This window comes from Brachycentrus maculatus, unplaced genomic scaffold (genome assembly GCF_059751285.1).
Source record: "Brachycentrus maculatus isolate JH-2025_06_01 unplaced genomic scaffold, ASM5975128v1 h1tg000053l, whole genome shotgun sequence".
NCBI classification, from domain to species: Eukaryota; Metazoa; Arthropoda; class Insecta; order Trichoptera; family Brachycentridae; genus Brachycentrus; species Brachycentrus maculatus.
The window spans coordinates 373278-389407 of NW_028280807.1; the positions used below are offsets into that span (position 1 = coordinate 373278).

The 16130-nt window shown below is 31.1% G+C and overlaps 1 protein-coding gene across 1 annotated transcript in view; it reads right to left on the reverse strand.

Moving 5' to 3' along the window:
- Nucleotides 1-16130, reverse strand: part of LOC148311993 (uncharacterized) — a 379515-nt gene that overhangs the window by 142807 nt on the left and 220578 nt on the right. Inside the window, exon 3 of the mRNA XM_088277982.1 lies at nt 4764-4951. Within this exon, the coding sequence (XP_088134108.1) occupies nt 4764-4951 (188 nt within the window). The remainder of the gene's footprint in view (nt 1-4763; nt 4952-16130) is intronic.

Here is a 16130-nt window from a genome sequence, read left to right on the forward strand (position 1 = left end):
GTATGCACCCTAGAATTGTTTGTATGCACCCTAGAATTGTTTGTATGCACCCTAGAATTGTTTGTATGCACCCTGGAATTGTTTGTTTGCACCCTAGAATTGTTTTTATGCACCCTAGAATTATTTGTATGCACCCTAGAATTGTTTGAATGCACCCTAGAATTGTTTGTATGCACCCTAGAATTGTTAGAAAAAGTACTAGTATATTTAAAAATATAATTAAACAATACATTTTCTTCAAAATGCAAAAACAACACTTTCTGCTCTACAGCGGGTAAATATTATGTTTAAAATATGCCACTTTTGCTGGGATATAGTACATTTTCTGGGCATTCTGAAAACATGCACAACTGAAAATTGTCAATTTTTGATTTATGAAGTTCTTGAAAGGAGTGAGCGAAATGTCAAATTTGATTGACGTACAACGCCATTTACAAAAAATTAACATCTTTTGATAAGGTGATTGATTTTACGCCACCCTGTAGATTTTTCTCGAATACTTATGCTACACTGCCTACGTGCCAACACACCACAACTTTGCAATTCTCTTTGTTACAATACGTCTTAAATTTAATTGAATTTTTTTACGACGCTTCCAGGATCTCCATTTCAGGATCCACAACTCCCAGGATGTTTATAGATTATGAAAATGGGTCGTTATTTTTTAGGCTTTACGCCTGTTTAAATAGGTTGTTCATTTCCGTTTAATAGACTTAGGATTTTTTCCCCTTTCCAAGATGTTTCGTTCTTTTAAGAAAATGGTTTTTATTTTGTAAATTCGTACCAAAAAATATATTATTTTCATTAATTAAGTCACTTTGTGGTAAAATCTATCCATTTTTAGTTAATGTATTACTTTGTAAATACCACTTTTTCTTGAAATCTACTGTTATATGTCTAAAGTCTACTGTTTCACAGTACATTTTAAGAAAAAGTGGTATTTACCAAGTAATACATTAATTAAAAATATATTATTTATTGATTCGGCATCATTTGTAGAATGACGTGTTAATTATATTTAAAAAAAAAACATCACTTGTGAAATGCCACTTATTTGATACAAAAAAAATGTCGATGAAAACAACTGTAGTTTTCGAGTTTATTCACGTGTAATGAAATAAATCTTAATGAGTGGTTGTTATCCAAGTGTTTTATCTTTTTAAAATATACTTAATAATAACACATATCGCTCACTCCTTTCAAGAACGTCATAAATCAAAAAACTTGATTTTTCAGGAGAACGTTTTTAAAGTTTAAAAATATAACACAATGTATTAAAAATAAATATCAAGTCACTTCTTGAACTTTTTACTGTGCAACAGATCTTTTAAGGTAAAACCTGAAGGTTTTTTTCTCCATTTGAAAAATAATTAGTATCTTTCAAAAAATAATTAAACAATACGTTTTCTTCAAAATGCAAAAACAACACTTTCTGCCCTGTAGCGGGTAAATATTTAGTTGAAAATATGCCACTTTTGCTGGGATATAGTACATTTTCTGGACATTCCGAAAACATGCACAACTCAAAATTTACAAATTTTGATTTATGACGTTCTTGAAAGGAGTGAGCGATATGATTTCAAATCACCATCTTTATTGGACTAAGAAGGCTTTATTTAGTGCATACCATTTTATGACGTATGCATGATCCGAATCCCCGATTTTTTATAGATGGCTCTTGTGAACTTGTATGTACAGTTTCATGAGATTAATGATATTTGAAGAAGTTCCAAAAAATTGAGTATTGAAGTTGTGTTCCACTTGTGTTCCAAAGTGATCCTTTAACCAGCCCATGACATGTTATAAGCCCTGTAAATACCCAGATTCCATATTTTTCTTAATCTATGTTGAGATGTCAAAAAATAACTCCTTAGTGAAGAGAACCAAGATTTTTGAAGTATTTGGACACACTCAAAAATGTTGAAGAAGTTTTAGTAATCATCCTACAAATTTATTGAGTGATGTTGTTCAATACCATTTTTATTAGATACGTTAAAACAACAAGTAAATATATTGATGAATAAAATAGAATTAAAATAAGGTATTACAGAATAAATGTCGTAAGTGGAGAACATGTATAGTGAGGTATTAGTGAAAATACAATGTTGGGAAAATATTTGGGACGTGATGATTTTATTAATAAAGGGTTTTTATAGAACACCCTCACAACTTGTATATACGAAATAAACACCCTTTAGCTATATATGTAAAGGCACCAATCGATACAACCCCGATCGCCATACAAAATGTAGGTACGTATTACATTCTTATTTTTATACGATTACTATCTATACTCGGATACGCGATGCTCTCACTCAATCTGGATAAAAGGATGAAAAAAGTAAAGATTTCTTATATGTGTGATTTCATAGTCATTGTACAGATTTATTGAGTGGATTATCATTTTAAAATAATATTAAAAGTTCACCCAATGACCATTATTTTTATTTTAGTAAATTTCATTTATTTCTTCAGGAGTGAATACCAATTCTTTATGAATAAATGTTTTACTTTATAAATACCACTTTTTCTTAAAATCTATTATGACATGCCGCTCACTCCTTTCAAGAACGTCATAAATAAAAAAACATGATTTTTCAGGAGAACGTTTTTAAAGTTTAAAAATAAAATACAATGTATTAAAAATAAATATCAAGCCACTTATTGAACTTTTTACTGAGCAACAGATCTTTTTACGTAAAACCTGAAGGTTTTTTTTTCCATTTGCAAAATATTTAGTATGTTTAAAAAAATAATTAAAAATGCTTTTTCTTCAAATTGCAAAAACAACACTTTCTGCCCTGTAGCAGGTAAATATTAAGCAAAAAATATGCCGCTTTTGCTGGGATATAGTACATTTTCTGGGCATTCCGAAAACATGTACAACTGAAAATTGACGATTTTTGATTTATGACGTTCTTGAAAGGAGTGAGCGATGTGTTATGATGCATTCCACGTCATTTCCAAACACCATATACGGAACAGTAATTTGATAATGCCCTAAAATATTTCTATAGAATAGTAGTAGATAAACAGTAGATTGGTAATGCCCTTACAAGGCGAAACAATTGTAGCGAATTGTTTTTATAAGAGTTTAAAAAAATAAAATAAACATATCAAAGGAGACCCTAAAAATCAGTGTTTGATTAAAATATTTAAAATATAAATTGTGGAGTTCTAAAAATTAAACGCCAAAGAAATAAATACCATATACTTATGGTATTTGAAAATAATGCGGAAAACATCGAAACACGTGTCAGAATAGATTTGAAGACATATTAATATTTACCAAGTAAAACTTAACTTAAAAATTAATAAATCTCATCGATAACATCTTATTGTTTCCATTTCTAGTATTCTGTTCACACCTCGAATAACTAAGGTCCATTATGTACAACTTCCAAAATAACAAACCTCATTAAAAGTTATGTATTATTATTTTGGTTTTGAGCTTTGCAAGCTTTCGTAAGCTTTCGTTCTGATAAACAAAAGTTATTTGTGAAACCGGTGTCGAGATAAAACTCATTGGCTATTAGTGAAGTCGTTATCTTTATTTTAGTTTACTACACGTTCCTTTATTGCTCTCACCCCCTATTTCCTCGTCTTCCTTTCAAGGGTGTATTCCTGTAGCCGGATTTTTCAAATGGTAGAAAACGATGTAATGAATGATTTTATCATGGGGTGTTAGAATTGCGTTCTAAATATCTAGATGCCAACCTTTTGAAAGGTCTGATAGACCTGTCTTGTATTCATAGAAAAATTGTTTGTAATAATTACTATTTTTAACCTGTTCACCGGGCGGTCCGCTGTCCAATTCCGCAACTTGTAACGGGCGCGAATACTGATTCACTCCGTGTCTTAAATTCATGTCGAGACATGTATGGATCACTAATACCTTTGTTGTTGGAAAAATATACGTCCATATATATAATATTATAAACATATATTTCAAGGACGTATTCATATGTCCTACCCGCCCGATATTGTTTACGTTTGACCCGGTTAACAGGTTAAATCAGTCGTAAACGAGTGAATTACTATTTATTTTCTACCCACTGAATGATTCACGAATTTGACTGAACGTTAATTGGTTAGAATAATTAGAAGTCTCAGCGAGGCATGCAGTTCAGTATGACTGTCTCGCTTTGGCACAGCTGTGGCGCGCAGTACTTGGAGTGAAAAAATCATTTTTCAGGTAAACATGAGTTGAAAATTCCAATGTATGCATCTAAAGGTGACATGAACCTTGTCAATCGCGTGACTTTGACCGTATATTTCGCGAATATTTATTTAAATGACACACATGATTGTGAGGGGGTACTAGAAAACTAGCGACTTGCCAGATGTGTCTTAACGCACTTTTTTTTAAGAATGTATTTTGTAAAATATTTATATATTTTTTTCAACTCAACACCTTTCGATAATTCTTTTTATTTTAATATCACAAATCTATTTCTAAGAAAAACTAATTAAAAAAAAAATGGTGTTTAATTTAAAAAAAAACATACATGAATGTTATCTGAGTTTTAAGAAAATTAAATTGCGATTTATCGTTTACGTATATTATCCCATAATATGTATTTTAAAGTATTATTTAAGTATAAAAAAGTTATGAAATGACACGAATGAAAAGTTGATTAAGAGGAATTAAAATCTCTTTTTTTACCCGGGTAGGCTGTAGTATATCAATGGCAACTATGTTTATCAATTAAGAAAGTTTATGAAACAAAATTAAAAACAAAAAAAACAACAAAAAATATTACCTTTGGATGATCTCTGACCGGGACGACCACCCTGACAGCCACCTTGATGGGCTTGTCTCTGGTGATGTCCACCATCCTCCTCTCGCACGCTGCCACCGCTCCACCCCCCACCCCCGCCCCCGGACTGCCACCGCTCCCCCCTCCACCGCCACCGGACCCAACACCACCTCCTCCACCGCGACCACCGTCTAAAAAAAGTAGATCATATTAAATTCTGCCATCTGTAAATACATATATATTTAATTAAGTGATATATTCGCTCTTCACTGGTCAGCACGCTTGGATACTGGACCGTGATCCCGTATGTGTTTTTTTCACTCTAATATTATAAAACCTGCGTAAGACCAATCTTGACATACTGCACGGAAACAAGAGTCGACACCGCGAGAGCAAAAAGCCTTCTTAGGACATCGGAAATGAAGACTCTACGACCCATTGCAGGCCTAACACTTTTTTAGCGACAGAGTTAGAAACTCAGATATAAGAAAGATCTGCGATGTTGAAGATGTTGTGCGATGGGGAGGAGAAAGAAGACGTTTCTGGAGAAATCATGTGGGAAGAGCGAGTTCGGATCGAGTGGTGAGGATAGCAGCGGACAGCAGCATAAGCGGGATCAGACCCCCAGGAAGACCACCTAAGCGATGGAAGGATAGCTGGTCTTCCACCCCTCAAGAGAGGACCGGAGAATGACCGGACTTAGTCCTAAAATAAAAGAAGAAGACTCTAATATTTAATTAATATAACCCTGGCCTGGTACCTGAAGCGGAGGGCTGATGACCATTCCATCATGTGTTAATTAATGATCAAGTTAACACTGCGTTTATACGATGCAGTGCTCTATGCACCACCGGGTGCGGATAAAGTACTGGGAGACGCGATTTTTATTTTTACGTCATTGACGTTAATTTATAAGTACCAACATTAAAAACTTTTTGATGTGTTTTTTATGTCTTTCTAAATCACATATGACAGCGTGAATGTCGTGAAAAAAACTACTACCCCCTCCTATATATATATATATATATATATATATATATATATATATATATATATATATATATATATATATATATATATATATATATATATATATATATATATATATATATATATATATATATATATATATATATATATATATATATATATATATATATATATATATATATATATATATATATATATATATATATATATATATAAATAAATATATATATAAATATATATATATGTATATATATATATATATATATATATATATATATATATATATATTTATATATATATATATATATATATATATATATATATATATACATATATGTATATATTTATTAATTTATTTTTAAATCAAACACTGATTGTTTGAGTCTACTAGATTGTATTTTAATTAAACATTCGTTCACATACATATACATATAATCTTATACATAGAAATCTTTCCAAAGGAAACTCATCATCGTTTACATTCCCCTTTTGTACTTTCCGCCATCATCTTCAAGACTTCAGCCCGAATATATATTTTCATTCTTCTTTCATCGACGTTCTATCTCGTCGTCAGTGGGAGATAAGGTGTACCACTTTCGGCTGAATCGTATCGTCAAGCAAATATTTGCAAAGATGACCTTTACATCTCGGGTCATAAAATACCGACCTTTGTGATTCCTGAAAGTATGAAAAGATTTTCTATTTTCATGGGTATCGTGCTGAAACGTAACTCGGTAAAAAATGTACCAACAAAAAAAAGTGGAAAATCTGAAAAATAATTTGAAAAATTTTGATATTGCTGACATTGGAGTTTGAAGATTTCGAATAAATAAATATTTAAAATTATAATTAATTATTACATTTATAAAACACTTTCCTTATCATCAATCGTTTACTTTGTGTAAATCACTTATTCGTGACTAACGGTTTCGTAAAATCATTCCATCGTCAGGTCATTAAAATAAAATTATTACGATTTGATTCAAGCGCTATGTTTTGAATTGGAACAATATTTATAAATGGTCTAATAATTTGAATAATGTGGTTGTCAATCATGGGTAGAATTGGTGAATGTTACACGTGTGTAAAGTGATCACTTAAACCAGCCTATGTCGGGCGTAGGCCCCGTAAATGACCATATTTTTCTTCATCTATGTTGAGGTGTTAAAAAATATAAAATAATTGTAAATGGTTGAAAATCAACTTATCTAATAGAAAAAGAATAAAAAAAATGAAATTTTAGTTTTTTCTCTTAAAAATATGTAGAAAAATTTATAATTTTTTTCCATAAAGTAACTGCAGATAAAGTTATTGAAATTATATTTTCAGTATGTAAACATCAAAAATCATTGTTTGTCACAATAGATTTTAAGCTATAGTGGTATATACCAAGTAAAACTTAAATTAAAAACCAGAAATCGCTACTGAACTGGAAAATATTCATGTTAACCGTTTGCGTCTGAATCCCGTTGGAGTTCCACATAAATAAAATGCGCGTCCACAATTTTCCACGTGATCCGGAGCGCTGATGGACCATTGTTGCCACCGCATAGTTCCACTGTTTCGTGGACTGGATAATGCGGAATTTCGCAGAACAGTTCCGCAAACAGTGGAAGGCAAGCGCAGCGAGTCCGACGAATGCCCCCGATTCAACTATTTGAAAAGGCGACCAGGGCAAATGTTTTTAAAATCCGTTCCATTTAAAATCCGGTTGAACTTTGAGGGTTACGATCGGCAGATGGAACTAACTGTAAATGTGGAACTGCGGGATTCGGAAATGTACTGGTTTATATATTTTTTTATCGAACATATTCGTGCATAAAAATTTATCAGTGAATGAACGATACTCATGTCAATTTTATGCAATAGAAAATTTTGATATGAATGGAAATAAATGAAATTTTAAATGAAAACACTTACATTACTTATAATTAATAAAACACTTACTTACCATTTGGGCTATATTTATTTTAACGACTAGTTTTGGAAGCTACAGATGCTTCCATCTTCGACTCTAAATATAAACTAAAGCATAAATAATAATCTTTACTGTTCATTTACAATTTTATCATATATTACCACAATGTGAATGCCTAAATAATACTATTATAAGAGTTTCTGCTTAGTAAAAAGCTTCTTTACATCTCACCGAGAGAGTCTCTAGTGAAGTTCTAGTGATTCAAGAACAAGGTTTCTAAATTGGTTTACATACTTATGTAGAACATCCAAGAATTTGAGTAGTGTGGTTGTCGATAATGGGTGGAAATGGTGAATGTTACACGTGTGTAAAGTGATCACTTAAACCAGCCTATGACGGTCGTCAGCCCCGTAAATGCCCAGACTTCCATATTCTTCTTCATCTTTGATGAGATGTTAAAAATAATGTGAAAATAAAACAAACGAAAATTAATAATTTTTATTGATTTGGCATTAATTTTGTGAAATGACATAAGGATTATTAAGAATGAAACACTTGTTTTAGACCACTAAATGAGTTTAATTTGATTTCACACGACTTGTTTCGAAAACTACAGATGTTTTCATCGATAGGTGTAATCGGCTGACAGTTTTTAAATGACCTATTGATGAAAACATCTGTAGTTTTTTAAACTAATTGTGCGAAATGAAATTTAACTCAAAAAGATGTCGAATAAAAGTGATAATTTATTATTGAAAACATGTTTAGTTTCATCTTATACATCTCCTCATATTTGAACTCTCCTTATCATTCACCGTTTACTTTACGTAAAAACAATTTAAATTGTGTATTTTCATTTTTACACAAAGTGAACGATGAATGATAACGAGAGTATTATATTACCACAATACAAAGTTAACAATGCTTTTAATATCAATTCAGTGTCCGGTTGTGGTCCCGTGGTTAGTGTCGTGGACTCTTATGTCAGAATTCATCGTTTCGAACCCACTCTACCACAATTTGATACATATTTCTAATAATAAGCCGCTGAGGCTCACAGAAATATTATGAAATTGAAGTATTTTTGTAAATAATAAAAATACTAATATTTATCCTTTTTTAATTATTAATTTATTTATTTCGTCCGCCTCCGTAGTGTAATGGTCAGCATGCTCGCCTACCGTTCTGGAGGTCCCGGGTTCGATTCCCAGGGGGGTTTAATAAATATATGTGATTTTTTCACTCTAATATTTATTCAATATTACACTGGACTGGTACCTGAAGTGGAGGGCTGATCACCTTTCCTTCATGTGTAATCGATCAAGATAACACTGCGTTTATATGAAGCAGTGCCCTATGCACCATTGGGGTGCGGTAAGGGATTTATATATAATTTATTTATTTACGGCATTACTGCCTCTTACAGTCTCACGGAGAGTCCTTTTTAGGCTCACAGAAATAGTATGAAATCGAAATACTTGTGTGAATAATAAGAACTCAAATATTTCTCTTTTATTTATAAAAATGTATATATACAAAAACAAATCTTCTCATATTAAATTAGCTAAGTCAACTATATACTGATGAAAGAATGGTTATTCCGAAATTGGAAGTAATTTTTATCAGACAAATTGACGGCGAATGAAAAGGACAGCATTATATTACTATACTACAAAATAAATATTGCATTTTATTAACAAAAGCACATAAAAAATAATATTGTGACAATTGTTTCGCCTAGTTATGGCATTTCAAAACGAATGTGTTGGACTAAAAATTAATTGTTGGATAATATGTCCAAAATAAAACACTTCTTAGGACATTATCGAAGACGAAACGCGTCACGTATTAACATATACATAAATAAATGTAGAATTCAATCCAACAAACCGTGTTTAAATTTGGATATATTACCCAACAATTCGATATGAAATTCTACCAACTGTCTGCAGTTACAATAAATAAAAAAATTAGTAATTAAAATGTGAGTACTACAAATTAAACGCCAAATTGAAATATATATATATTGCTTTTAAAATGCAAACAAATAAATAATTTCTTCATTATCTGTTCCTGCATCCTGTTCACGCCTTTCACTCCCTTAATATATTGTACTATATAAAGCCTTGGTTTACATAGTTCTGGTCCAAGATCAACATAATATGTTTGGGTCAAACACATGATGCTAAGAAAACAATAGTCCGGGAGCCTCGAGATAATTGGATAGGTACACTAGCGTAACCCTGTAGCCGACAGAATGTGTACACTCTTCAACGCAAATGTACGTGGGCACATTCATCTAAGGACAGTAGTTCGAACGAAACTAAAATACCTGGGCGTAACACCCTCAGTGACGGTTTCTGAAAATTTTAAAATTTAAATTATACTTAATTTTTTTGACATCTCGACACAGATGGAGCTCCGTTTGCTGTAAAACGAATTTATTTTATAATTAAAATGTATCTTTGTTTTAAAATCACTAAAAATATTTTATTATAACTAATTATAATGTCTACCGGTTTCGAAGCTAACCGCTTCGTTATCAAGACTGATTAATACTAAAACACTATCTGATTAACAATATTCAAAATATTTTGACGATTAGGACTTATTTTCTTATCGTTATCGACAATATTTTGAGTGTGTACAAATACTTGTTTACAAATCTGGAATTTCTTCAATTTGGAGTTATTTTTTACATTTTTTTTTGACATCTCAACATAGATGGGGAAGAATATGGAAGTCTGGGCATTTACAGGGCTTACGACCGTTTTAGGTTTGGTTAAATGATCACTTTACATAGAGTAACTATCACTAATTTAACCCATGATTGAAAACCACACGAAATTTTTTACAACACACTCTAATTTTCGAAACTTTTACATATATTAATCAAACTTGTAATACAGTATGCAATTATAGTAAATTTTCATCGAAAAATTCACTTAATAATCACGTTTTCATGTATGTGAATATAATCCAGTATTCGGAAGTCGCACACAAATAGAAAGAGTCTCTGCTTAATAAAAGCTTTCTTCATTCCGCCATAGATGGTTATTGAGAAACTCGCGCATACTGTGTTACGAGGTTGATCAACATATGATATGTAGAAGTTTCTTGAATTTGAATATTGTGGTTGTCAATTGTGGGCATAACTGGCAGTACACAATGGAGTTCTGGTTCCAACCCTTATGTATGGAAGCGAAGCATGGAGTTGGCAAAAGAAGGATGAAAGCAGACTGAATGCAGTCGAAATGCGATCCCTCAGACGAATGTGTGGCAAAACGATGTTTGATAGATGTTCGAATGATGAAATAAGGAAAGAATGTAAGGCTGAGATAAGCATTATCGATAAAATTAAGAAAGGTGTGTTGAGATGGTTTGGACATGTGGAGCGTATGAGTGAAGAAAGAACGGTTAAACAAATGTATGGAGCGAATGTAGTTGGAAAAAGAAGCAGAGGACGACCGAGGAAAACTTGGCACAATCAGGTATGTCAAATACTTGAAAGCGGCCGGGTCAGGAGTCGTAATAATCGTCGGGTATGTATGAGGAGATGCATGAATGTAGAAGAGGCAAAGAATGCTTGCAAAGACAGAGTGGTGTGGCGTTCGATTCTCTCTGCCTACCCCTGCGGGGAAGCGGCGTGATGGTTAGTTAGTTAGTCAATTGTGGGTAGAATTGGCGAATGTTACACTGTGTGTGTAAAGTGATAACTTAATTTAGCCTAAGAGGGTCGTAAGCCGTGTAAATGCCCAGACTTCTATATTCTTTTTTACCTATGTTGAGATGTCAAAAAATTATGTAAAAAATAACTCCAAATTTGAGAAAATTCAAATTTGTGAACAAGTAATTGGACACACTCAAAATGTTGTGAATACTATTAAACTTGGTAAATACGATTGATATTAAGTTCTAGAAGATGTCCTTGGGCATGTGCTAAAAAGAAAGGCGTACAAACTTATGCATCAAATTATAAAATACAAAAATTTAAACCATTTATATTTTTCTTGCAATTACAAACAGAAATGTAAGATTATCTGTCGATAACATTTAAACAAATTGAAACGTTGTTTATATTACAACACAACGGGATTATTTAAAAATGCATTTCGCATGCGACATCCGTCTTTGATTTATTAAATTACAAAAATATATTTTTTGTATGTCAAGGACTAAAGGAGTTAGAATCAAACACGGATCTGGTTTAGTCGGCGTGGAAAACAATAAACTTGAAAGACCGAAGAACAATCAAGCAGATGGGGCCTGTGAGTTATACGGGCCGCAAAGGGTCGAGGAGCATCGTCTACTTGAAGGTGTTGAAATGTCTGAGCAGTTGAAATAAAATAAATATGGAAAAAAACACTTCTTAACAACAAAAAAACAGAAAGAAAATTCTTCGAGAATATCTACCAGAATTCTACAAAAATCTTTACATAGGTATCAAAAGGATTTTCCATGATTTTCACTAATGATGATTTTCGAGGCGTGAAAAAAAATTGGATGAATTAAACATATAACACTCTCCTTATCATTCATCGTTCACATTGTGTAATACCACTTTAAAGTGGTATTACACAAAGTCAATCGATCAATGATAAGGAGAAATTCAAATTATTAAAGAAAACACTTGTTTTTTTTACCACATGAGTTAATTTATGATAACTAGTTTTGAAAGCTAATTACTGAACTTACTCCTCTCCTTATTTATAATAATAAATAATAAAACCCTTATCCGCACCCCAATGGTGCATAGGGCACTGCTTCATAGAAACGCAGTGTTATCTTGATCGTTTACATATGAAAGAAAGGTGATCGGCCCTCCGCTTCAGGTACCAGTCCAGGGTAACATTGAATAAATATTACAGTGAAAAAATCACTTTTATTTATTTGACCCCCCCTAGGAATCAAACCCGCGACCTCCAGAACGGTGGCTGAGCGTGCTGACGATTACACTACGGAGGCGGACTCCTTATTTATAGAACAGTTAATTATTAATTATGTTTTATTTTACATTAAGAGCTGGTGATGGATGCTAAGCTTACGAAACTGGTTGTCATAAATAAACTCAAGTGGTAAAAAAAACAAGTGTTTTTTTTTTAAAAATAATTTCAACATGTCTTACCACAAATAAATGCCGAAACAATAAATAAGAAAAGGAGAGTGTTATATTACAATACCACAAAGTTAACAATGCCTTTAATATACAAAATAAATGAAACATTTACAAATCTCAATATTAGATTTTAGTTTTGTTATTTTTTTAATTTAAAAAAATATAAATTTATATTATCACCAAATACCAATTTTTTGGGTTTAATAAGTTGTTCGTTTTATTTAAACAAAAACAACTTATTTAACACTAAAAAATAAAAAATTAAGATAAAGAAAAGAAAAAATCGTAACAATTGTCTCGCCTTGTTCGGGCATTATCAAACTAGAGAAGATAAAAATAAATAAAAATTTGCGTTTGATATAAATATTTAAAATATTGATTGAGTTCAATAAAAAATGTCTGTTACCAGATTGGTGAAATCAATTTGAAATAGAGTCTTGAATTTTTTACCTTATGCAGCTAAGTTTAATTTCATTTTTATTTTTTACTTCTATTTTTTATTTTTTTTAATTTAATTTTATTACTTTTAATTGTTATTTCACTTTTTTTACAACCTAATTGGTATTCTTTATGTACGTATTTAACCTGCACTTTTATTTGTTTCTGTAAGTTTGTTGTGTTTTTATTTAATTGATTGAAAACATTCAAACAATTTGTATTGCACTGTATTTCATTTCTTTTAATGTTTTTTTTTTCATTTTTGTGAACCATAAATAAAAAAATAAATTATAGAATTCTACAAATGATAAAAAATAACAATATCTCATTACATCTGATTGTGCCTTTATATTTGCTGGTTTGTTATGAGATATGGAATTTTTATGTCATGTTTTATTATTTTCCTCAGGATATATATTTTGTTTGTTTTTAATGGGGCTATTATAATAAATGAATGTATGCAAAATGATATCATAAAAATATGCTTTTACGTAAACAGAAAAAAAGTATAAAGGTTTAAAGTATATACATGTACACGGTGGATAAAAATCGAAAACGTTTTTTTGCAAGAATTTTGACCAAATAATTTACTTGAGATCTTAAGTGCAAGAAAGGTATTTCATTTCTTGTAATATATTTTTCATTGTTTGTGAACCATAAATAAATAAATTTTCAAAAAATTTCTACCCACTCAATGCACAACAATAAACAACATTTAGTAGTTTTTAAATCATATTTTCATATGGGGTACGGAGTGCGTGGAAGTTTTTGGTAAAGGAAGGGTAATTAACTATGAGTATTTCAATGTTTTAGAATTTAGTACATAAACCCTGATGATAACAAGGTTATTGTCGAAACCGGTTGGATCAAATTTAGCACTAAAAAGTGGTTAAAACAAACTGATTTTATTTTTAAAATTTTATAAAATGTGCCACAAAGTATCTGCGAAAAACATTCAATAAATATAAAATATATGTTGAAAAACTATAAAGCTGTTATTATATTATATAAAGTGCAGCTCCACAAATAAATGCCAGTTCGAAACATAAATAAAATAATATTTTGGTTAATGACCTATTTCAAATAGTGAAAATCCTCTAGAAAAACCTTTTTTCTACCTATATTGTCCAATGTCGAAAGTGAAACGTGGAATTTCTCATTTTTTGTAGTATCTAATACTGTATCAATTTATTTTTGTTTACCTCGATTCATACAAATTTCCCAAAATGTTTTTCTTCATTTATTCCGATTAATCATCCCCCTTCATCCCCAACCCTTAGTCATCTGTATAACAGTCCACTCAATCACTTTAGTCTGATGGAGGGTAAGACATGAGAAGAATCGCATGAAAATAAAATGTAATAATCAAACCCATTATAATTTCATTTCATTCAAACCCTTATCCGCACCCCAATGGTGCATAGGGCACTGCATCATATAAACGCAGTGTTATCTTGATCGTTAACACATGAAGGAAAGGTGATCAGCCCTCCGCTTCAGGAACCAGTCCAGAGTAATATTGAATAAACTTTATAAAATAAAACAACTTTGTTTTAACCACTTTTTACTGTTGCACTTTTTCTAACCGGTTTCAAAAAGAACCTTGTCATCATATTGAATAAATATTGTAGGAAAAAAATTATTTTTATTTATTTGACCTTCCTTGGGAATCGAACCCTCCAGGGACCTCCAGAACAGTAGCCGAGCGTGCTGACCATAATACTACGGAGGCGGACAATTATAATTTACTTATATAATAAAATAACAACTTTGTAGTTTTTTATACATGTATTCTATATGACCAGTGATTGGGTTTCGTCGTTACCGACATCATTAGACTGAAAACCCGGTCAATGGTCACATGTTATGGTCACAAATATATTTGGAAAAAACTATATGGTTGTTCTTTTAGTATATAAACTTCTATTTCACCAAGAAATGTCAGTTCAAAACGTAAATTTAATTAACTTGCACATTTTACAGGATTAAGAATATATTATTACCACATATAATACACATATATGTTTATATGTATATATGAATGTGGAAAACGCGAAGATTGAAGACAGTTAATGTGGCGTTCTATTTTACTGCTTATCTACCAAACCCTGTGGGAAAGCGGCGTGATGGGTTATTAGTATTAAATTTGTGAATGTAAGTCCAAATTGAAAAAAAAATTGTTAAAAAATAACGTTTTTAAAACATGCATATTGTTTAAAACTACTTTCTTTTAAGGCTAGAAGAAAACAAGGTATTTATTGTAACCGGTTGAAAAAGCACCAAAAATAAAGTGGTCATAAACAAAAATAGCGTTTTATAAATTTTGATGAAAGAGATTCGTTTGTTAAAAAAAATTGTCAAATAATATATTCCATTTGAAATTCTAGCTTACGTCGAATATTTCAAATAAAAACTAAAGCTTCGGCTAAAAGCTCCAACTAAAAGCTTTTTTTGAAATAACTGTATCGATGCGTTCATTCTCGTTTGATTGCATTATAATAATTTGATCGTGTTAACGAAAATGACGATAGAAATTCAAAACACATTTTGCTATTAACTTAATGTCCCATTTACGAAATGGAGTTGAATTTTCCTTTACCCTGCATAGGCCTTTTATGAAAAACCGAGTTCTACAATTCAACATTATTTCAAATGATTTTTTAATTCACACGAACTTCACAAAAATCTTATTTTTTTATTAAATATTTTTTTATTATTATTATTTAATATCTCACTAGGCAGAACCCGTAACGAAACGTTCATTTGTATTACAAAGAAATATTATTTTGAAGTTACAAGTATGTAACAGTAATTATTTGATTGGTTGACTTCAATTAGGTAGAGTGATTAAGTTCATAATGATTTTTGGTTGAACCATTCATGCAAGATTCGCTGTCTTTGTGTCATT